Raw genomic sequence first — 24243 nt, 5'->3', positions numbered from 1 at the left:
TGCTGGATTCTTCTGCAGACCATATCAGACCAGCTGCTCACCTTATTATTATTATTATTATTATTATTATTATGTAGCATAATGACATTTCATTAGTGATCATTTAAAATTCAATCTATAGTTTGATCAGAGGAGGATGGGTCCCCTTTGTGAGTCTTGGTTCCTCCCAAGGTTTCTTCCTCCAGCCTCGAGGAAGTTTTTCCTTGCCACTGTCGCCTTCGGCTTGCTCGCATTGGGCTTTGATTTAAATGTTCTGTTCTGAAACTGTGAAGCTGCTTTGTGACAACGTCAGTCGTAAAAGGCACTATACAAATAAATTTGATTTGATTTGATTTGATTTTGCAGGAAATAGGCCACTAATGGCACTTTTCATTGCATGGTACCTTCTCTAATCTAATCTACTGAGAACTGCTTACTTTTTGGTATCTGGTAACTGACTGGCTTTCCATAATCACACCTCATCCAAAAATATAACTGGTGACGATAAAAAACCTGTCACTAATGGGATACGTGGGCTTTGGAAAATACAACAATAGAGGTGGTAACGTTCAATGTTGTTTACTTATCATGTTTCCACATGTTTTAGTTATTTTTTTGGGGCTGAACACAGCTCCATGAATCAGCTCACATAGATCAGTACAGTTTTTTTGTTCCTTGTTTCAACAGGGTTTTTCATCGGCCACCAATCCAAGGAGCGTTTTGAAATTCTTTAAAACCATGTTGTAATTTTACAAGCTGTCACTGAGTCAGATAAAAAAGTGATTGGTAACATAGCTTGGAGATTTGTGTTGGTTGTCTACATTTAATCATGATGGTCAAGTCTCTCTGGACAATCAGCAAAGTTTACAGGTCATGTCTAGTCCTTTCTTGGCTCACGTGGAACCACGAGTGAGCAGGAACTAAAAGACGACCAGATTGCCAAGTGGGAAAGCACAAAAGCAGAGTACAGTTTAGTCAAGTTGTGTAGGTACCATGCAGTGAAAAAAATGCCATACTTTGTATGTGATAGCAAGCATTTATTAATAACCAAAAAGGTCAATCCAAATGTAAATCCACATCCACTGAAAACCTAAGAAACAAAGAACATTCCCATATCATATATCCCCAAACATATGGGGATATATAAATATATATCCAAAGTGATGGAAACCTCTTAAACAAACAGCAACAGCCTATGGAAGATCCACTTTATGTACTGGAAGCAATGGTAATCACTATAAGCATATCTCTCTCCAAGTAACGCTTATTTCTTACCTGTCCCCGGAGACGCATGTCCTCCCATCCTCGTAGTTCAGGTACTCTGTGGGGGAAGCCTAAGCCTTTCTCAAAAGGCTGGGTTCCTCGGAAATGCCCCCTCAGGATCTCAGAGTGACCCATATCCCGCACTGGCTGGAGCAAGGCTTCCTGGGATAGATGGGATTGACTGGGATCTCCATCCACAGCTGCCCGCACCGATGACATCATGGATTCCATTGTCTGCCTGGGGCTGGGAGACTGAGAGCTTCCTACCCAGTTCTGGATGGGATCTGGGACAGAATGCCATCCAGGGCTAGCTTGGTCCTGGAGGTAGGAGAGGAAAGAACCTCCACTTGACCTGAGGGAGGACAGCCAAAATTAATAAAGAAAATAGGAGAAGGAGGGAGCTTTGGTTTGGAAAAATAATTTGGATAAATGTTTTCTACTAAGGTCAATTGTTCTACACTGTATGATCACTAGATTAGGAACACCTACTGTGTATCTAAAACTCACTGTCCATTTTATCAGCTCTACTGACCATACAGGAGCACTTTGTAGTTCTACAATTACAAACTGTACTCTGCATACTTTCTTATTTCCATTTCAACCTGGTCTTCAATGATCAGGACCAATACAGAGCAGGTATGATTTGGGTGGTGGATCATTCTCAGTGCTGCAGTGACACTGACATGGTGATGGTGTGTTAGTGTGTGTTGTGCTGGTATGACTGGATCAGGCACAGCAGTGTCTCTCAAGTTTTTAATGCCCTCAGTATCACTGCTGGACTCAGAATTGTCCACCAGCCAAAAATATCCAGCCGATAGCGTCCTGTGTCCACTGATGAAAGATTAGAGGATGACCAACACAAACTCCGCAGCAACAGATGAGCTACTGTCCCTGTCTTTGCCTTTACATCCACAACGTGGACCAACAAGAAAGGTGTGTCTAACACAGTGGACATGAATGGACACTGTGTTTAAAAACTCCAGTGGCACTGCTGTGTCTGATCCGCTCGTACCAGCACAACACACATTAACACACCACTGTCAGTGTCACTGCAGCCCTGAGTATGATCTACCACCCAAATCATACCTGCTCTGTCATGGTCCTATAGCGGACCTGATCTTTGAAGAACAGGAGAAATTATTTTTACAAGTCAAATTAAAAATAAACCCCTTTCTTAGTACTACATACTACAGACAGAAACTCAGCTTACCTGTCACCATTGCGGTCAGCAACTCGGCTAAGCCCAGGGGACTCACTCATTCGAGCATAAACCCTCTGCTGCCCTGCAACGAGAGACAAGCCTTCCACTAAGCCTGTGCCCTCGCCTCCTCCACCTCCTCCTCCTAACCCCCCATTGGCACCTCCAGGAATGCTCCTGCCTGTATCAACGGCAGGCCTCTGTGCCTTCTCATCCATCTCCAACCCTTGACCTCGGTCCAGCCCATTGATGTTGACACCTCCGCTCGTGCTTGGGGTGGCTGCGGTACTGTGCTCGGAGTCTGCTCCTATAGACTGGTCCTCTAGCAGCTCTATGGAACCACTCAGCCCCCCAGTGCCCCCCAGCCCACTGGGTATACGTCCTCCGCCCGGCGTCACACTCCCAGGCCTCCCTAAACTTCCGTAGAGCAGGCCCTCTGAGTCATCGGCATTGCTGCATTCCAGTGAGGAATCTTCCACAGTCACCAGCGAGGGGCTGTTGCCTGCGGGCCACACCTGCACCTCAGACATCTCCATGAGCGTGTCTTCCTCTGTAGTGGCAATGGGCGCACACTCCATGCTGGACACCTCCTGCCAGTAGGGTTCATGACCCAAAGGAGAGGGCAGGTTATACTGCATGGAGGTCGGCGAAAGCAGCTCCTCCTGCACCACCAGCCCATAACCTGTGACACAGAAAGAAGCACACTGACACAGGCCCCTCCCCCCACCCCCCATCCCCCGTCCCATCCCCTCCTGATAGCCCTGGGAGGGATGTGCTCTGGATCAGGGAAGGGAAGGTGTAACAAGGTAGGGAAGGTGTCGAGCTATAGAAGGGGAGGGATGGGGGAAACTGGCGGGGGGCGGTTGTTCTTGCAAAGCCAGAGCAGCCAGCAGCAGGAGCACAGGCAGCGGAGGCAGCAGTGAATACACAAGAGAGTGGGCTATAAATTACTGATGCCTCTCTGCTGGCTGACACTTACAGACATAAGACCCTTACTGCTAGGGCTGAACGATTTGGGGTAATTGGTGCAATTATTTTTTATTCAGTTATTTTATTTTGCCTAGAACACTAGCACATCCCTTATTTTTTCAGACATTGATTACAGCCCACAATTTTAGCTCTTGCCATTTGAAAAAACTGCAAAACGTTTGAAAACCACTTTAGAATAAGACTTCACAAGCTTCATAAATGGTTTATAATCTGTTTATTAAATGGTTATTAATTAGGTTGTAAACACATTAAAAGTCATTAATAATAATTTTTTAACACATTGTACACATGAATATTAATGACATTTAAGAGGCTTACAACCTAATTAATAACCATGTAACAGATTTTTAAACCACTTATAAATCTTTATAAGTGTAGTCCTATTTTAAAATGGCACCCATTTTAGTATAAAAAAGATGAATCTTTCAGCCCTACTCACTGTCCCACTAGAGAAAAGGAACGATGTACTGCAAATATAACTCTTGTCTGTTACCAACCAGGAAGCAAAAGACATCCCTACAGACCATTTTGAGACTCACCACCCACTCACACACCTTCGTGCATACACCCTCATGCTTCCATTCTCAGAGTCATATCATTTGAGGTTAATATCAGGCTGGAAAACATGCATGCAGGCAAACGTGTACTTACTTATGATTATATGACTTTTTTTTTGTTTACTCCATTCATACTGGACTTACAAGCTACAGTACATTGGTTGATGGTTATTGTGAACCATATTTATTAGATAAAGTTGTTGCAAAGCTGTTCCAACTCCCATAGCAATGCTTTAGAAAATAATTGTTGTAACCCCTCTAAACCCAGTAATGAATGAATGAATGAATGAACCGATGGAAGGATGAATAAATAAGTGAATGAATAAATAGGTGAATGACTGAAAAAAGAACACATGTACCTAAAGGTAAACCACTTTTAGCATTTAGAATTGAAATCTTGGGACATAGGCATTTCATAAGACATTTAGAAAGAGATACATGTGCTAAAAGATGCAAGCTGGTTTTTTAAACCCTGTATATGGCAGGATATACAATATGTACAGTTTACAGATACATATTTATATATTCATACATAGAGTTTCAAATAACTATATCTGAAAAGCTTGGCAACCACATATTAAAACTCATTAATTTAATATTTCTTCTTACCCATAGAATTAGAGCAATTTTGAGAACAGTGGATATGCCAATTATATTCCACTGCAGTGTTTATTTATTTATGGATTTATTTATTTATTTTTTTTACAATGACATGAATATAACCAAAATACTCTTTCGTTATTTCGTTTAAATCCCTAGGACACATAGCTGACACCATCCTGAATGTTGAACTGACACCTACATTGTTTAATTAAGGTCACAACTGGACACAAATGAACACTAAATGATAATCCAACATCGGGGCTTTGCAAATATACTTATACAACACACTTTTGATTAGTTACTCTATGAATAAAAAACAAAACTATTAGTGAAGGAGTTTTCCTTTAATTAGGCAGACAAGTGCAGGAGAAGGCATGTGTATTTTGTATGTGTATTGTGTGACACAGCCCTATCCTGACAAAAGCAATGGACCTTTTTTCAGCCATATCCCCCGACCTGTTTTACGACACTTTAGTGATAAGGCTTTTTCCCACTACACACCAGAAGGTTTCATTTACCACATGGCCCTGGAATGTGAGTTCACTGAAAGGATATGGTTCAATCCACATGCTCTCATGTCTAATTGCAGTTGCACTAATTGTATGATATGAGGTAATATAAGAGCCTTTTTAACCAGTGCCATGCCATATAGATACGGGTTATAGCACATACTACCTTTTCAATGTGCTAGCAAAATATCGATGTAATGAGAATTGCAATATTATAGAAAATAAGCTACAATAACGCATTTGGCCAAAGTCCACATTTATTTATTTTCCAGTTAAATTTAAGAATGCTATTCATTCATTTTTTTCACCTGAATATATATAATGGAAAGTCTAAATTATTAAAAGATATTGAGAATATGAGACTCTCTACCATAATGGCTGCAGTCCAATTAAATACACGCATATGTTTTTAGTTTACTACAACATTTGTACTCATGATGAATCAACCAATAGAAAGGTTCCAAAATGTGATGGAATATTGCAGGCATAATTTCTTTTCACTCTGTCAGAGGGAAATGGATCAGAGTAGGATCTGTGTGCTACTATGTGTCCTGTCATTGTAAAAATGATGCACTGTACAAAAGACCCCACCCACCCACCCCCAATCGAGTATAAGTGCTTATTCAGAGCCTAGTTGGGAGGATTAAGAGCTTATCCATATTTTGGTCAGTCAGAGTGACAATAAATAAAACTGATATGTCATTAATTATTTGTCACATATCAACCACACGCTCAACATCAAAAAATAGAAAAGTAATTGAAAGAGCAGGACAGTTGGGCCACTGTGGGAATGGGTTTAAGCTTCTATTTTTGAAAGATGAATATCAAGCTCAACCCTGAATAAGGGCAAAGATATTCTCAAATGTATACTTAGAACAAGGGAATAACCACACCAACAATGACTGTGTTTTACAGGCTCTGAGTCTTCAAGTTCTGAGCCTGAAATCATTTATAGTAAATACACTCTGAAGTTATGTTTATTTGCAATTTCTGTGTAATATTCTGATAAGTGTTTTCTGCTTTGTACTGATGCAGAAAAAATAACAATGGCCATTTTGACCAACAATGATAAAAGGAGGGACTCTGAATATCTTCACACTATGGTACAGATGATATTAACCCTTTTAAGTGTGGTAGGTACTGAAATGTAAAGTGAAACAGTAGTAGAAGCTATGATGAGGCATGTGTGAATCCACTGAAAATCATCTTAAATAGAAATGTGAAGGAGATGTTGCTACTGACAAACAGGAAGCTGTGTCTGAGTTGCTGTGTATTTGAAAACAGGCCTTGGATGTAACACAAGCCATCACTAGCTTGGAATACACTGAGTGCGCAAGGGATATTAGTGACACCAGATGGCTGCAACTCAGTGTCAAAAGATGTGACACCACTGATATCAGCTTTTGGGAAAGGGCACAGGGTGCAGTGTGTGTATGTGTGTGTATTTTGGCAAGCATCACTCTTTTAGTTGTCTAAGCTCATTGTTCTGTAGCTTTCTGTTATTTGGCTGCGTACACTCTTAAAAATGATGGTTCTACAAGGGTTCGTTGTTAAAGGAAATGGTTCTATTATAGAAGCCTAAACACTTGAAGAACATTTTGCATGATTAAAGTGTTCTTTGCATTGTAAAAGGGGTTTTCAGATTAATGTGATATAGATTAGATGGTCCTATACCTTACAGGGTTCTATACAAAACCATATCTCTTAATAAAGAACCCTTGTAGTGATTTCAATATAAGATAAAGAACAGAAAGTCAAAGGAAGATAAATGGAAAAAAAACCCCAAAACATCAAAACACCTTATTCAAAGACATAGAGAACATAAGAGTCCCAATAACCATGCAAGAACTGGAAGAAGCAATCCAAGACTGTCACCAAAATAAATTTTGAATTTTGAAGGTGTGGAAAAAAAGATTCCTGCAAACTTATTTCGAAAACTTCAGTTTTCCAAAGCAAGTCTGAAGAGCAAGTCTCTTGAAGGTGATATTAAAAAAGGTGTATTCCATGTATCTGTTGATCTATTTTTATCTTAAGATTTAAAGTAGTTTCCTATGAAATATATGTTTTCTGAGTTTCTCGTAACTGATTTTTTTTCATTCAACTGGAAATTAAATAAATAAAGGGTGGTCTCTTACTTTCACATAGTAATTCATATTTTTATCATTAACGTATACAGATCAGCCTTGTACATTTGTTCAGCACCATTAACCTATAACTTTGTAGCACTTTGTAGTTCTACAGTTAAAGACTGTAATCCATTGGCTGCTCTGCATACTTACTCATCTCTATTTCACCCTGCTCTTCAATGGTTAGGAGCCCCATAGAGCAGATATGATTTGGGTGGTAGATCATTCTCAGCACTGCAGTGGCACTTGTGTTGTGCTGGTACGAGTGGATCAGACACAGCAGTGTTGCTAGAATTTTTAAAAACTCTGTCCACATACTGGCTAGTTCATTAGGCACAGAAAATAGCTCATCTCTTATGGCACTTTTTTTTTGGCCATCTTCTAGTCCATTAGTGGTCAAAAGACACTGCCCATGGGAATCTGTCGCTGGAGATTTATGGTTGTTTAAAAACTCCAGCAGCACTGCTGTGTCTGAGCAAAGCAACACACACAATCACACCACCACCATGTCAGTGTTACTGCAGTGCTGAGAAAGATCCACCACCCAAATCATAACTGGTTTGTAGTGGTCCTGTGGGGGCTCTGACCATTGAAGAACAGGATGAAAGGGGGTTAACTATTTATGTAGAGCAACAGATGAACTACAGATTGTAGTTGTAGAACTACACAGTGATATAGGTGCAGTGGAGCTGATAAAATGAACAATGGATGTAGAACAAACAGATTATTTTCACCCTCTATATAAGTGCATGTGAGCCTATATGACATACACAGAACAGGGGTGCCCTGCTGTATGATGTAATGGGGTACATGCACACAAACACACATAACGGCACATACAGACACAAAAATATCACAGGTTCATTCATGAATACATTGGAAAGCACAGAGGAACTTAACCACAAACAAGTTTGTCACAAAGCACAGACAATAACACAAAAAACACAATAGCTAATGATATAGTAGTCATAAAGTACTGGATTTCTATAGAATAGAAAGACAAATGGTCATCATGAAATCTCTGACTTATTATGCATACATCACAGATAAAAAGCAGATGTGAAGAGGAGGACTTTCACAACATTCAGTTCAAGGTGATACAATGACCAAAAAAGCATTAAAGAAATCAACATCTTGTTCTCACCCTCAGAAAGTAACAGGAGCACTCCTAATGATTTCACTAGTTACACTGCATGCCATGCTGGCCAAGCTCTGATCAGCCTCACATGCAAAACATACAGCATGCTAGTCTGCAGTTTATTTGAAGGGCAATTCCTTGTGAATTTACTTAAAACACACACACAGAGCCTTGACCTTGATATACGTTTCCTGATTTGCCAACTCTGACTCACTGACCAATGTATTAGGTACACATACCATCATGAATTAGCCAAGATCAGAATCAGACAAATTATTAATTTTATTTTGGTTGAGCCTTGTATTTGTATTCATTTTGTATTGGAATGCTGGTGCTTGCATAAATAGCTTTTAAAGGAAAACTATGTAATATTTTTAATTACAGCTTCAAAATCATTATGATGTTTCACTGACCTGTATAAATGAGAATAGGGCCTCTGTTGTTGCTAATCTGGGCCCAGCACTGCAGCAATTGTGTACAATTGCATACATCCATCGGCTGCTCTGCAGCAATTATGTACATCTGGAGGTGGGTAGAAACCCCACCCCCCACCCCCAATTAAAGTACAGTGCTGTAAAAATGAATTACACTAGGGGGAGCCCTAGGAAAAAAAAAAAAACAACCAAAAAAAAAAACACCCATATCTTACCTAGTGTTCCTTTAAAAACATGTATGAATGGCTAATAGTCTTTGCCTTTAAAGGTAGCACTTTGTTTGGTTCATGCTATTCATATGATTTAATTGTTAATGTCTAATAGAACATACACTAACCTATTGCCAAACTGTCTTTTTCCTTTAAGACCAGTTTTATTAATACAAATTGTGTTATTAATATTCTGACCTTGGCTTACTCATGTGTTCATATGTTCATCTAGCCCACACAGCCATAAAATATTGGATAGGGGTATATATCAATGCACTCAATACCAGCTCTATAAAGCTGTGCCAGATACATTCATAATCCTTCAACATGCACTGGTGTCATTGTGCTTAAAACACTCCACCACTCAAATAATATCTGCTCAGTGCTGGTCCTATGGTGTGTCATTTGTTAAAAAGTGGAAATATATGGTAAATGTATCACATAATGTTTCCAAATGAGTTTGGAGAAAAACTCTTCTGCTCCCAGAGCCTGTGTAAGCTATTTTACATATATGTAGATACTGTGGGTGCTGTACATGTGTGAACAGTTAGCCCTTCAAGCAAAATAAAGTTAAAAAGTCCACAAGTCAACATTCATGCGCTAGTGTCTCTTCTTCCATGCACATTCCGAGGTAGAGAAAAGTCACGACAGCAGTTGGCCTCATGTGCATGCATACAGGTGTCAGGGTAGGAAGACAGGAGAGCAAGGGGTTGTGGAAAAGTGGGAAGAGTCAGAATAGAAAGACAGCAGGGAAGAAGACAGGGAAAAGAGAGACAGAAAGAGGGAATAGAAGACAAAGACAGAAGGCGACAGGGTGAGTCAGAAACACCTCCCTCCTGCAGGGGGCGCTGAATATACAGCTAGTGAGAAGGGAATGTTTTATTTATAATAAAAGGTACCAGTAAGAAAGGTGGTGTGTTTTTGTGGAGGGGTTAAAAAAGGAAGAAGTAAAAATGCAGGCCTAGCGAGTCTGAAGATAAAGAGATGAGGGCCAGAGGTCAACATGATGTTGGTATGAAGTCAAAGGTTGGAGAGGTGTGGAGGAGGAGGAGAAGAAGGAGGAGGAAGGCTGCAGAGGACATGTCCAGAGAGCACAAAGAGAGGGGTCAAAGGGAAGAGGGATGGCACTCTGTCTGGGCTGATAGTACACATTTTCAAGGTGTGCAGTTAGATCCTATGTTTATGTGCTTTTAAAAGCTAAGCTAATTCTTTAAGCTAATTAAGCTATTTCTTATGTAATTTCACTTACTTCCAGGGCTAATAGGAATTCACTCACTGTCACACTCAATACCATAAACTGTTTTTTATTCTGTCCCAAAACCTGCTTTGCTACACTTAAAATGAATTCTATGATTTGGTAAGAATTTGCTAGGTGCAGGGAACAGTAGCAGTATTAGCTGCTAATGTAGCCATAGCTAAAAACAGAACATACTCTCAAAGCTATACAGATCAGTTAGCACAGAATTTCCAAATTAGGTAATTTGAATTTAAAATTAAATATAGTTCTACATGGATTGGCTATTTACTTTCTGTCTGTGCTATAGTGTGTGAACCAGCATCATGAACACCAATAGTGAGAGCATGAAAAATAAGATCTATGTTACATATTTGCTTACTTTTAAAAGGATACCACAAGAACTTATTAGCAGTTTTACATTCTACACATTTAAATTTACAGTGATTAAGCACAAATATTTTTTTTTCTTTATGTCTCATTGCTGTTATGTGACCCTGTAGTGTTTTCTGTTCAAATTATACCTAAATTGGACAGCTGAGGTGTAGAAAAAGGGTTTCACTTTCATACGAATAAAAATGGGAATGGATTCTTCTTACGATTCACCTTAATTCACCATTTTCCCAACACCTCAACTCAGCCCAGAACTGAGATCCAAGCTATCTACTTCCTTCTCTTCCCCTTTATCCATCATGATAATGAAAATACACAGATCTTCCAAAATATTACAATGACCTCTGTGTTCTACACTCATTGTCCAATACGATCAACTCCACTGACCAGTTCTATATTTACAGACTGTAGTCCTTTTGTTGCATCAGTGGCTCTACCAACATTGTTAGCTCCATTTCACTCTGTTTTTCAGTGGCTAGGACTCTCACAGGACCACTACAGTGCAGGTATTATTTGGGCGGTGGATCATTCTCCGTGCTGCAGTGACACTGATGTTGTGGTGGTGTATTAATGTGTTTCTCTGGTGTGTGTGCATCAGATACAGCAGTGCTGCTGGAGTATTTATATGCTGTGTCCACCTACTGTCCACTCTCTTACACAAATTGATGGTCCACTTTTTGAGATGTATAATCAGAAACAATAGCACGGTCTCTGCCCTGTTTGTGTTCTTTATCATTTCTTTCATCAGTGTTAAGTGAACTGAAATATTTGATTGTTGGAGTGTTGTTCAGCAGTGACAGACTGCTGTTTCTGATCCACTCACACCACACACTAACACTCAACACAATCCACCCACTTAATACTTGCTTTGTGATGGTCTTGTGGGGATCCTGACAATTGAAGGACTGGCTGAATAGGGGCTAACAAGGTATGCAGTCTGTAACTGTAGAACTACAAAGTGCACCTATATGGTAAGAGGTACTGATAAAATTGGCAATGACTATAGAAATGAGGTTATTTCAATATTTTGGATGATACGTGTCAATCAGACCAGTTCTCCCTTACCACAAGACTGATCCACATTTGTCCTTGATCAACATGAGGCAGGACAGATATTAGATTTATGCTGAATGGCACCTTGACAAAAGAACTGCGAGCCCACAGTGAATGTGATGTACACTATACATGCAGCAAGAGGCACCATGAAGAAGAGAATTTGTATCACTTTTTATATAAAAGAATAGTACAGCGAAACATCATATTTACACAGATTTCCCACCTATGTAGTCATTCATTCAGTGATGACATGATTGGTGGCTAGAATTTGCTGATTTACATTTTCCTAGAGCTACTTGGCTAAAGTTGCTCACAAACAATGAGAAATTAGACATACACCCTAACAGTAACCTACACTCTCAGAACAACTCTCATTGTGGAATTTACCTATTCAATACTTTTATTTAGGAAACATAATTGTACCATGTTTTAAAATAACAGTAGATTTTATGTGGCATTATTTTCATATGCCCCATTTTATCTAACGTATATTTAATTTTTTTTTATTTTGTGCCGTACTGTATTGAAATCTTACAAATATTCACCTCTCATTCTGGAGAACGAGATGTAACTTACATTTTAGGGAACAAAACTAGACTTTAAAATCACTGTTGTAGATTGTAAATGTATATTTACACTTTGTAAGGTTTGTATCTTAGTGAACAATAATGTACCTGTACTGTCCCTTTTTTCTCACAGTGTACAAACTACATTAATGAAAATACTGACCAATTTAGGCTTGAAGATGGCTGCAATTAGTGTTTTAAAATCTTTAAAATCTACTTTGTATGGCCAAAAATTTGTACACACCTCTTCATCCAACATCATTTTCTAAAATGTATGTGAGGATTTGATGGCTTCAGCAACAGTCTTACTGAGGTCAGGTGCAGAGTGTCAACACAATCCTATGGTCCTGAAAGGGTCTCCATCAGTTTACCACTGAGCCTAATGCTGGGGGATTAATACACCTCTAACTGACACTTGGCATTGATCACATGGTGATCATAAACTCATGTGAGTTTTTCATTGCATTCCATGGTTTTCTGTAGTGATTATACAATCTGTGTGTGCACAATAGGTGCACCTTAAAGTAGCTACATTAACTGAATACTGGGTAACTGTTTCCTGAGCTCCCTCTACAGTTGTAGAGTGTAATTCACATTTACAGCACTGTCCAAAAATCAAGGTGGGCACAGGGAGGCAGGGGGTGGTTCCCTACCCTCCTGTAGAAGTTACATAGTGCAGTGTTTACAGTGCTGAGGCTGGAGTAGCAATGACAGAGGTTCTATTCACCCACTTACAGGTCAGTGGAGCTTCACAATGATTTTGAAGCTGTTTTAAGGTAAAAAAATAATAATAATAATACCTAGTGTTGCTTCAACTATTTATAAGGGGTATCTACACACATTTGGACAAAGAGGGTCTGTCCCAAAACCTAGCGAACGGTCTACATAGAGGGCATTTTACATCATAGTGTGCACACTCCTGACACGTAGGCTGTCCCAACTATTAGATACCTTAAATCTGCTGCATACTGAGATACCTTAATCTGGTCAAATTTCAATGCAGAGTCAAACCATTTCCCTCAACAAACAAGCAACATGATGCAACGCAAGCACAACTCTCATCTATTTCGCTCTTCTTGAAAGTTGCTCTTTCAATCTATGTGTTATAACTGATTATTAATTACTATTAATGCATTAACAACATAATTAATATCTATTAATAAACTAATTTTATACAATTTATAACTTTTTAAAACATCTATGTGATGTTATGCAGTGGTTTGAGGCAAGAGTGTACTAATTTGTGCATGCAGAATACACCGTGAAATTGGTAAGGTATAAGCTCCCATTAGCCTTTGTAGTTAGTTTATAAAACTGAAGCAAATTTTGGACATCAAATGTCTGGGGATGATCAACTACATCACACCAGGGAAAAAACTGTGAAATTGATTTTTCAACAAACTATTCTTTTAAACATATACTGAACCTTGTTTTGTAATTTTTTTTTCATATTGTTCATATGATTTCTGCTAAAGAAAAGAGTGAAAGTCGCCATGAGTTACTTATACAGTAAAACACATGGTACATATCTTCGTAGCTGTAATAAATAGTAGTATAACTGATCATGATTGTTATGTGGGTATTAAGGTAAACATAATGCAAAATCACAATGAGTGTTATTATTAATTTTTCAAATCTATGGAACTATATACTAATTTATTGGGAGTGGAGCACCTTTGAACAACTTTCATATTTTTACCAAATTATAGGAATATATATATATATGTTTGTGTGTGTGTTAGGTAATACACACATTTTAATTACAACTAATTACAACCAAACCAATAAGCAGGGTATAGGGATGTCCTCAGTCCTGGTCCTGGTGACAGCAGAATTTATTAGAAGTGAAAGTTCTCAGCCAAGATATCAGGCATTAGCAGTTAGAACAGAGGGAATGGAGCAGTAGTTAGCTGAAGTAGAAGGGAAGACTAGGCTTGGGGATAGATACACGTAGGATGGGGAAAAGGAAATTACAAAAGGGATAAGAGACTGAAGAATCTCTTACCATTCGTCATTCCAGAAGACAGGTGGTCTCTGTCATTGTGTCTGCGTCTGGATGTGTCATGACCTCCCTGCTGACCTGCTGGCTGACCCTGTCCCTCCAACATGTTCACAATGTCCATTCGGTCAATGCTTTTTAGAGCCATGAACAAACTCTCCACTACAAAGTAAGGAAAGGGCACAGGGAAGCGGAGCAGGACAGAGTGTAGTTGAACAGAAAATTAAATCATAATAAAACACAATTGTCATTCAATTTATGGCATTTGGCAAATGCTCTTATCCAGAGTGATTATATTCAGTGTGTTTACCCTGGTGAAGAATTGTACCCTTGCCTTTTGCATAGAAAGCAGTGCTGCTACATCTTACACTGTACCACAGCTAACATCCATCCATCCATTATCTGTAACCACTTATCCAATTCAGGGTCACGGTGGGTCCAGAGCCTACCTGGAATCATTGGGCACAAGGAATACACCCTGGAGGGGGCGCCAGTCCTTCAGAGGGCAACACACACTCACACATTCACTCACACACTCACACCTACGGTCACTTTTGAGTCGCCAACCTACCAACGTGTGTTTTTGGACTGTGGGAGGAAACCGGAGCACCCGGAGGAAACCCACATGGACACAGGGAGAATACACCAACTCCTCACAGACCTGGAGCGGAAATCTAACCCACTCCCAGGAGCTGTGTGACTGCGACACTACCTGCTGCACCACCGTGCCGCCCCACCACAGCTAACATTCCTGCTTTATTTAGTGGTTAAGATGTTCACTTAGAAAGTTTCTTTATTTTTGTACAGGAGCTAATGAATGATCCTAATGTAGATAACATGTAACTGAAGCACAGTGCCCACAGTTTAGCATCATGTACCCTATGATTAAATAATCAGACATATAGAGTCCTATATGAATTGTATCTGACATTTTATGAGACACTGAAAGAACATATCAAACTCCACACAGACAATAACCAGAAGTTGAATGCAGGACCTTGAAACCATGAGGCTGTGAGGCAGCAGCACTACATCTTGTGCTACCATGTCACCCTCAGAATGATCAACCTTTATAGAATTATTATAGAAATATAAAAGTTTTTAATAAATAACAATTTCATTACACTATATTTTTTCAATACAATAAATAATATGTAGTATATATAGTATAATGTTGAATATAAACATGTTTATTCCCTTATTGGGTAAATGTTTCAACACAAGCGAACAGGTACTAAATAAAAAAAAAAACAACAAAAAAAACAAAGTTGACTAAGGCCAAGACGAGTAGAGCCATTTATTAAAAACCACATTAGCATGTTTAGCAACATCTTGTAGGTAAAGAGGAAACTATTAAAAAGGACAATTGATTTAATATTTATGAGCTTCAAATTAAAATTTAAATCCTGTAAAAACATATTTTTATCTAATATATTTGAACTCATGTTTCTGTATGTGCAATTCACAGAAGACTTACTCTTAGCCCTCTTGCCTTCTCGGCTGGCCCACAAGTTGAGAAGCACTGAGCTTTGTTCTAGAAGTGAATTGGGGTTTTCCACACGAATCTTGTTAATGTCATCCACACTGAACTGGAGTTCTCGTGCCAGCTCTGTGTTTGGAACGAAACATAATTTTATGTTAATGAACTTTACACATTATTTATGTTAATGAAATTTACACATTATGTCCATCCATCCATCCATTATCTGTAACCGCTTATCCAATTTAGGGTCACGGGGGGTCCAGAGCCTACCTGGAATCATCGGGCGCAAGGCGGGAATACACCCTGGAGGGGGCGCCAGTCCTTCACAGGGTACACATTATGTTTCTATCAAATTTTGCATGTGAGTGTAGCCTTCCTGACAAACCACATGCCCTTTAAAAGCCTTGGCACAAATAAGTAAGTTATTTTGAGTGAAAGGTGTGAAAGAATATAGTTTTAGGGATAGTCATTTCTCATATAAATTTAGGTGATCAATGTATAAAAGAATTATGGACCTTCAGATATGCCTTGACAAGACATACCTGGATAAGCATTAACTCACACTCGTACAAACACACACTCACCAGCCCAGCTCAGTCCCAGCTGTTCAGCTATTAAAGCCATCTTTAACTCCGTCCGTTCCATGGCGCTCATTGATGCTGCAGAAATCAGACCATCATTGGCTCATAACGTTCTGCATTGTCAGTTGCTTAAAATTCAAATTGACTTAAAGCCTAATGAAGCGATGTCATCATGAGGTAGGGATGGTCAATTAAAAATAATTATATTTGTTCTTAGATCCCCACCCCTCCTTTTTAAAAAAAAAAAAACATTTCAAGGCCCTCACTCCAACATACAGTGCTAGCAATGCTCAAACATGCATTATTCAAAAAGAACCAGTGGGTTGGCTTTGTGTGTCTTAGAAAGACAGAAAGCATATGGTCCCCCATTCTCCCAAGGCTTGTGTTCGTGGGAACCTTATCAAAGGGTGGATTTGGTGCTGAATAAAATAAATTCCATACATTGTTGTTGTTATTATTATTATTATTATTTTTTTTTTTTTTACATTAATAAATTAGTAACAATAATAATAATATAATAATAATGATAATAATAATAAACAGAGCTTTTATTTCCTCCCATAGGCATATATTTGAATAACTATGCCCATTCCTAACATGAGATATACACATGCGACATGCATGACAGCTACATGCAAGATTAATCTTACCCATACTTGGTTCATTGAGAGCGCTGTATCTCTCTCTAAGGGCCAAAGGGGTCAGTGTCCTCCTTCGGTCCTCACTCCCTACAATCTGATAGTGGTATGTAAAGTATGTTGTTTAAATTGAATGTTTAAATAAGCATATATACACTTGTTCTTGAATCTCTGCACTTGAATGGAAAATAATGATATACAAAAATGATCAACTAGACCAGTTAAAATACCTTTATGCATGGTGGCATAGTAATATTAAGGTTGCAGAGTACTTGCTGGCTGTCCTCATATTTGGTAGACTTGCGCAAAAAGGACAGGAAACCGGATGGGTCTTTACTGCTGTCTCTCACCTGGAAAAGGAGCAAAAAATTATCACTTTATAAATGAAAGATGATGCAAAATAAAAGAAAATCCATCCTTCACTAAAGGCATTGTAGTTATTAACAACTTTTCTATCTTGAATGATTGTCAATGTCAACATAATTAGGCAACAATGCCTCTACCTTCACAGAGACAGGAAGTCTGTTGTCTCTGAACGCTTGGAAACTGAAACAGCGTGGCTGCTGGGTGGCCTTCCTCATGGGGACCAAGTTACCGGAACATTCCAAGTGTAATGGCATGCCCTCCATCACCTGAGAGCCATGACATAATTTGGTAGAACAATGTAATCAGATTCCCTGCATAGGGCAAAATCCAAGGCCTAAAATCCAAGCAAGCATTAACTGCACTTAAAATGTTGGATTAATTTCTACAACATTCAAGGGGGAAGGGGCAGGGTAGTCTTTTCCTACCCTCCTCCAAATGTTACATAGTCCAGTGCTGAGGTCAATTACAGGGGCACAATTCTCCCTATTACAGATCAGTGAAGCATCACAATGATTTTGAAGCTGTAATTTTAAGGTATAATATTACATAGTGTTCCTTTAAGAAGTAAATTCAGCAAAGTAAATCAGTGTCTTAAAATACCCATGCCCATTGGCTAGAGTGAAATAGAGCTGTCTAGCTCTGGAACTCCATTCACTGAAGTGTTGGAGCACCACATATCTCTGAGATGAGCAGGCGTGTTTGTGCTCTGGACCTTATCATTTTAGTTCAATTAGTTAAAATGGTGCAGTAATCCTGACCTCACCAGTGAACTTGTTGCTGCAATCAAATAATTATAAAACTGTGTAAATGTCTTTAGTTAAACCATCCAAGAAGAGACTGTTAGAGAGTGTTACTGCAGCAAAAGATTGTGAAGCAGGCAATTTCCTTAATTTTGGAAAAACACAAAACTGTGTATGTATGTTATGTATAACAGAATCAACGGACACATTGTCACTTTATGAATGGGTCAAATAAGTGTCTACATTGGTTTTGAATGTGGTACAATAGTGCTAAGCCTGGTGGTAGCATCTCCCTAATGGCTGAGGGTTTCACACATAGCTGTTTTAAGACTTTAACAGAGGTGCAAAAAGCAAAAAGCAAAAAAAAAAAAAAAGTGAATCTGAGAATATGTGACATTATTGGATTTTAGAAACCCATGTTGTTGACTAAGTACATCTGGGACTATGGGTGATGCATGTCTTCCTTTGTATATCATAGATATTTCCACCTAGACAATGCAGCAAATGAGCAAGCGAGGCTAACTGACATACATAGAACAGGATCTCAGCCTTATCAAATATATTTATGATGAGATGGAAAGGGCTATGAATACCAAACGAGCAACGACCTAGCATCAGGGATACCATAGTAGCCACTAAGCAACACCCTAGAAACAACCTGGAACATTTTAGCAACCATTTGGCAACAATAAGGATGTTCAAATTGAAACTTTATAGTAGAAGGAAAAAACTCTGAATTTTCAGAGGACGTCAATGTAAAATGATTGTATTTGAGGTAATTTTTGAGCATTTCTGTTGGTCCATAAATCATAAAATATCCACACAATATGTAGGCCAGTTGCTGTGTTCAAATGATGTAGTAAATAAAAAATCAGCAAAAATAGAGATGTATGATTTTCATTGGACATAAACAATATAATGCAATATAAATAAAAAAATCTAACAATAATATACTTTATAGTAAGGAGTATATATAATGAACAGAGCTCAGTGTACAGGGAAATACGTACGAAATATGTATGAATGATACACAGTATAATCTATTTAAAAATGGGGCGCATTGTTTCATCTGACCTCAATGTCTCTGCTGCGGGCCACTTCAGTAAAGTTCTCATGCTGCTCCAGCGTCTTGTCCATCTTGTCGTCAGTCATGCAGTAGCAGCGTAACCTGCCTTCCCTTGCCTCATTCATCTTGGCAAACACCACAAATTTGGCCATGTATGGCACTGCTGACAGTTCACGGTATAGTACATTGGCAAATGAAACTGCTTCCGCAGTTCGAGGACAATCTGCAAGCCAGAATCTGTGAAAACAAAGAATAAAAAAAGCTTTAAAACCATGCCACAGCAAAACTATATCAACTGTCATTTTCAAAAATGAATGGATTTCTGAGGACAGAAGTAAAAAAAAAAAAACACAGTTGAACCCTCTCTGCCTGGGAGAGTAGGGTGGCATTCCCTCTCTTCTTACCAGTAGCTAGCTGTTGCGTTTTTCTGTTAGCTAGCATAACAAAACTAGGCAGTTCGCATTGTCTTCTCATCTTGTTCATCTGGCAGTGGCCTAGCACCAGTTTGAAAAGAAGTAGTGGCTAGTTTCACATGTCTTTCAGGAAGTATATGCTAACATTCATCCTCCCAGGTTAATAATCATAGTTTGACTATAGAAGTCTTAGGTAATGGACTGGATTGAGCAGTGACTAAAATGGGGAGTAAAATATCTTAAAAAAAAAAATATATATATATATATATAAATAAACAAACAAAAACAAACAAACAAACAAAATGGGACTGAGTATTGTTTCATGACTCGTCTTACCGTGCAGACACATTGGTGGTGAAATTGGCACAGTCATTGGCATAAATAAGTTTGGTTGTGCCAGTTATATCCTCCCATTGGGCAGGGGCAGTACCACCTAGGAAGTGCAGAAGGGCTGAGGTCAACTAAAGTAATACAGTAATATGAAAACACATGCGCGACATTTTAACTCACAATATTGAATAAAGTATTATCTAAAACCATTTACAATATGAGCCTTACATTATTTTATAGTTACATTTGAATACAGTAATAAAAAACAGAAAAAACTATACTATCCATTTAATTGTTTTTTATTTGCATAATACAGAATCATAAAAGTTAAATTTTCAAGTGGTAATGAGTGGAATATAAATATTTTTTGATGAACACCAAAGATTATTTTCAGTGCCAAATATCGGAATTGTTTTTTTTGTTTTGCGTATTATTGTTTTTGTGCATAAAATGCATATTACCTGTTCAAGTCAGTAAAGAAAGCCATGAAGTAAAGCCTGTCATTATTCATTCATTCATTCATTCATTCATTCATTATCTGTAACCGCTTATCCAATTCAGGGTCGCGGTGGGTCCAGAGCCTACCTGGAATCATTGGGCGCAAGGCGGGAATACACCCTGGAGGGGGCGCCAGTCTTTTACAGGGCAACACACACACACACACACACACACACACACATTCACTCACACCTACGGACACTTTTGAGTCGCCAATCCACCTGCAACGTGTGTTTTTGGACTGTGAGAGGAAACCGGAGCACCCGGCAGAAACACATGCGGACACGGGGAGAACACACCAACTCCTCACAGACAGTCACCCGGAGCAAGAATCTAACCCACAACCTCCAGGCCCCTGGCGCCACCGTGCCGCCCTGTCTGTCATTATGATCAGAGTAATGTTTATGATAAACAAACTAAAGGATGACAATCACAATCAATTATTTGACCACAGAATTAGAACACATAAATATTTGAATAATGGTGTAATTTGAATTAATTTAGGAGTGTACCATGTGGTTAATGTCTCAAATATCAAATATGCCCTGACTGAGGAATTTCCCTAATATGAGATCAAAAAACACTAGATAAAATTAGGAATTTTTGCTCCTATGCTCACTCTACAGTGTCTGAATGTCATTTCATGCACTTTTACAGCACTGTCCTGAAATCAAGAGGAATGGGAAGAGAGCTGGGGGTGGTTTCCTACCCTCCTCCTAAAGTTACATAGTGCCGTTTCTGCAATGCTGATTTTGGAGTAGCAATAACAGAAACTCCGTTCTCCCTATTACAGGTCAGTGAAGCATCACAATGATTTAGAAGCTGTAATTGAAAATAATATTTCCACCTAGTTTTATTTTAAAACGTAAATGCTAATAGTAGATTTACTGTCATCACTAGTTCAGGATATTACACTATATAACTTGGCTGGAATATCTCATTTAACAAAGGGAGAAGTTATATCATTCCATTCAAGAGAACATTCATTTTATTCTATTGTAATATTTAAATTATTTTTATGTTTTCATTTTTTTTTTGGACCTTTCATCTGCATGTCACATGAACATGGCTTTTTCGATTATTGTTCTCCACATCTTCTTTGGGAAAACAATATAAATTTGGAAAAAAACACAAGGACAGGCTATGCATAAAAAGCTATCTTAAGGTTAATGTTTGCCCTCTTGTGGAAATGTTCCAAATACTGAATGTAAGTAAATGTGTTACAAGCCAATTCCATGAGGTGATTCTCTCAGGATAGCCTTATACCAATGACGCTGCAGAGAAGGCGAAGACTGGTGGTGTCTCCCTCTCCAGAATCCCGTGGGCTTTCCCTCCAGGAAGGGGGCAGGGGGATGCGTAGGCCAATGGGCCGATGGAACTTGCGGCGCCTGGGCTCCACGGTTACCACGGGGCTGAATGTGGCCTGGTTACCCAGAAGCTTAGCCACTAGCTCATCAGGGACAGGCTGGGCCTGGGCGCCAGGAATGAAGGCAAAAGGATGCATGACAAGGCAGCATGACACGTAGGAAGATGTGTGGAACAGATAAAAAGGGAGAAATATTGAGTGAAAAAATAATGTAGCAGGAAAAGGAATGTAAATACAGACCAAAATGGAAAATAAATAAGAAAATAAATGGGTATATAATTAGATGACATCAAAAAATGAGATGGTGGTGTTATAACAGATAAGTTTGTAAATGGATGCGAAGGAAGTTATAGAGAAAATGTATAACAGCAAAAGAAAGGGAGAGGAAAGGTTACAGAGGGAAAAAGAGAAGATATCAATAGATTAATGATTTCAGAAGTGATGATATTATGACACAGAATAGCAAGCAAGACACCACTGATCTGGTCAAGCAATAAAATTTATTAATGTAAAAAAAAGTGTTACAATTTTTATTATTTTTTTATTAAATCAAATCTCAATGTATTCACAAAAAGTATCATAGAAAAGCTTTTTTTAATTCAGTATTTGAAATTAGTGTATCTATTTACAAAATACAATTTTCTGGACATAGATTTCAAAATAAACTGAATAGGCATATTCAGTAATAAGGCACAGAAATTTCTAGCAGTAAAAAAAAATCTACTTTGGTATGGGTCTGGTTACAGTAGCATGAGGACAGATTACATGCTTTTGATCCAAGTATTACGTAACTGAGTAATATTGTAAATTAGACAGAAATAAATGACCGAAAACCTATTAGTTTTCATCACTTTCAAAAGCATAATATTTATGTTTTTGAGGCATCAGTCATTTCAAAAGCTTACTGATAAAGTCATGATAAAGGCACTTTCCCATTGTTTATCATACAGCCTGGTTCAACTTTTTTTTTGCACATACTCTTTTTTCCTCAGTTTCCCACAAAACCTGTATAACATCCAGAAACAAATCATTCCCAACATCAGCAGATAAAAGTGGGTCATAATGATAAGAGCTCAGGGTCCTACTAATTTACACTGAATTTAATGATTTTGATATATTAAAATGTATTTGATCTATTGAGGAATGACATAAAAAACATGACTTAAAATTGAAAAAAATATAATAATAACAAAAATCATAACCAGTCAAATATTTCAATATGCAGATTCAAATGGCTACTAATGTATATTTTATCATGATACTGTGCTGACAGCATATCCAGTCTTAACTACAAACCACCTCTAACCAGTGTCAGACCAGGGTATATTAATATGTATCTTCCATAAATACAGAATCAAACAGTGTATCAACAAAATCTTGCACCTCGTGCCTTATTCCACTTTTGACAGTCTCTTCTAATCCTCCTCACAATACCATTTCTTTACTATACTGAGGACATTTAAAGTCCAATATAAAGCCCTGCACTAAACCAGTCTGATGAAATGACAATGGGATTTCTTCAATTTCAAAGGTTAATGAGATATTTCCATGATATTTGTTCAACTCAAATATCATATTATTTGCAAGAAAGAAAGCATTAAAATGATCAAACAGGAGAGGTGGTCTTAAGATATGGAAAGGCATAAACATAAAAGGCAGGCAGTGCTACGTCAAGGTGACCATGGTCCTCCCTCTTCCTCCTTCTCATCCTCCCAGCTCACCTGAAGTCCAAGACGAACCCGCTTGGTGACGGCCGTCTCAGGGAAATTGGCCTGAACCATAGGCAGAATTTTGCTGGTCAGGTGACCCCCCTCCGGGCCAATCAGTTCACTCTCCTGTTGAATGCGGGAAACCACGGCAAAGTAGAGGGGAAAGTCAGTGGATATGATCCGTCTGATACGTTTCTTCCCAAGCTCCTCCTGACTTTCCAAGTCTAAAAAAACAGAGCATAGTGGTCATCAGTTCTAATAAGTCACTTTCCACTGAACTCATAGCTGAAACGTGTTCAGCTGTGCACTAACAGCTAATATAAACTCCATTAACAACATTTCCCACAGAATAATACAGTCAGGAGGAGCTGCACATAAACATTAGGGTCACCATGCCCAATGTTATGTGTGGTCTAGAATAGTATAAATCCCCCAGGATTGAATGGTAGAGTAGTGGAACTGTGTTCTCTGAAGTGATGAAGCTCCATTTAATACCTTTGGAATGAGATGAAGTAGTGTTGATGATCCAGACTTAACTACATCAGTATCTGAGTTCACTAAAGTTTGTAAAGCTCAATGCAAATGAAATTTTCACAGCAATGTATGTATGTTAAGCTGTGTGTTAACAAACAGCAATTTCTCAGCAGAAACCTGTCAGAAAACTGAAAATACAACTGTATTAATTATTATTACAACTAGTAATGGTTTATAGTTTACATAAATAGGTGCACTAATATGAGTTGCTGCATATGAAAGAATGTCCTTTAGGATATGAGAAAAAAAATATTGATGGATAAAT

General features: G+C 38.5%; 1 protein-coding gene across 9 annotated transcripts in view; it reads right to left on the bottom strand.

Annotated features, from left to right (window-relative positions):
- Positions 1-24243, bottom strand: part of LOC136678074 (ankyrin-1-like) — a 153520-nt gene that overhangs the window by 18502 nt on the left and 110775 nt on the right. For all 9 annotated transcript variants that reach the window (XR_010796459.1, XR_010796461.1, XR_010796460.1 and 6 more), the window contains 12 exons: positions 23457-23668; positions 21636-21840; positions 19878-19974; positions 19137-19365; positions 17460-17588; positions 17187-17306; positions 16969-17053; positions 16322-16396; positions 15732-15863; positions 14261-14416; positions 2453-3122; positions 1255-1594 (listed from right to left, as the gene is read on the bottom strand). Coding sequence is in view for 3 of the 9 variants with exons in the window: in XM_066655896.1 (XP_066511993.1) it covers positions 1255-1594; positions 2453-3122; positions 14261-14416; positions 15732-15863; positions 16322-16396; positions 16969-17053; positions 17187-17306; positions 17460-17588; positions 19137-19365; positions 19878-19974; positions 21636-21840; positions 23457-23668 (2450 nt within the window). In the remaining 6 variants the exon portion in view is untranslated. The remainder of the gene's footprint in view (positions 1-1254; positions 1595-2452; positions 3123-14260; positions 14417-15731; positions 15864-16321; positions 16397-16968; positions 17054-17186; positions 17307-17459; positions 17589-19136; positions 19366-19877; positions 19975-21635; positions 21841-23456; positions 23669-24243) is intronic.

This window comes from Hoplias malabaricus, chromosome Y (genome assembly GCF_029633855.1).
Source record: "Hoplias malabaricus isolate fHopMal1 chromosome Y, fHopMal1.hap1, whole genome shotgun sequence".
In the NCBI taxonomy this organism is placed as follows: domain Eukaryota; kingdom Metazoa; phylum Chordata; class Actinopteri; order Characiformes; family Erythrinidae; genus Hoplias; species Hoplias malabaricus.
The sequence above is the reverse complement of the archived record's forward strand: the minus strand, read 5'-3'. Positions and strand labels throughout refer to the sequence as shown.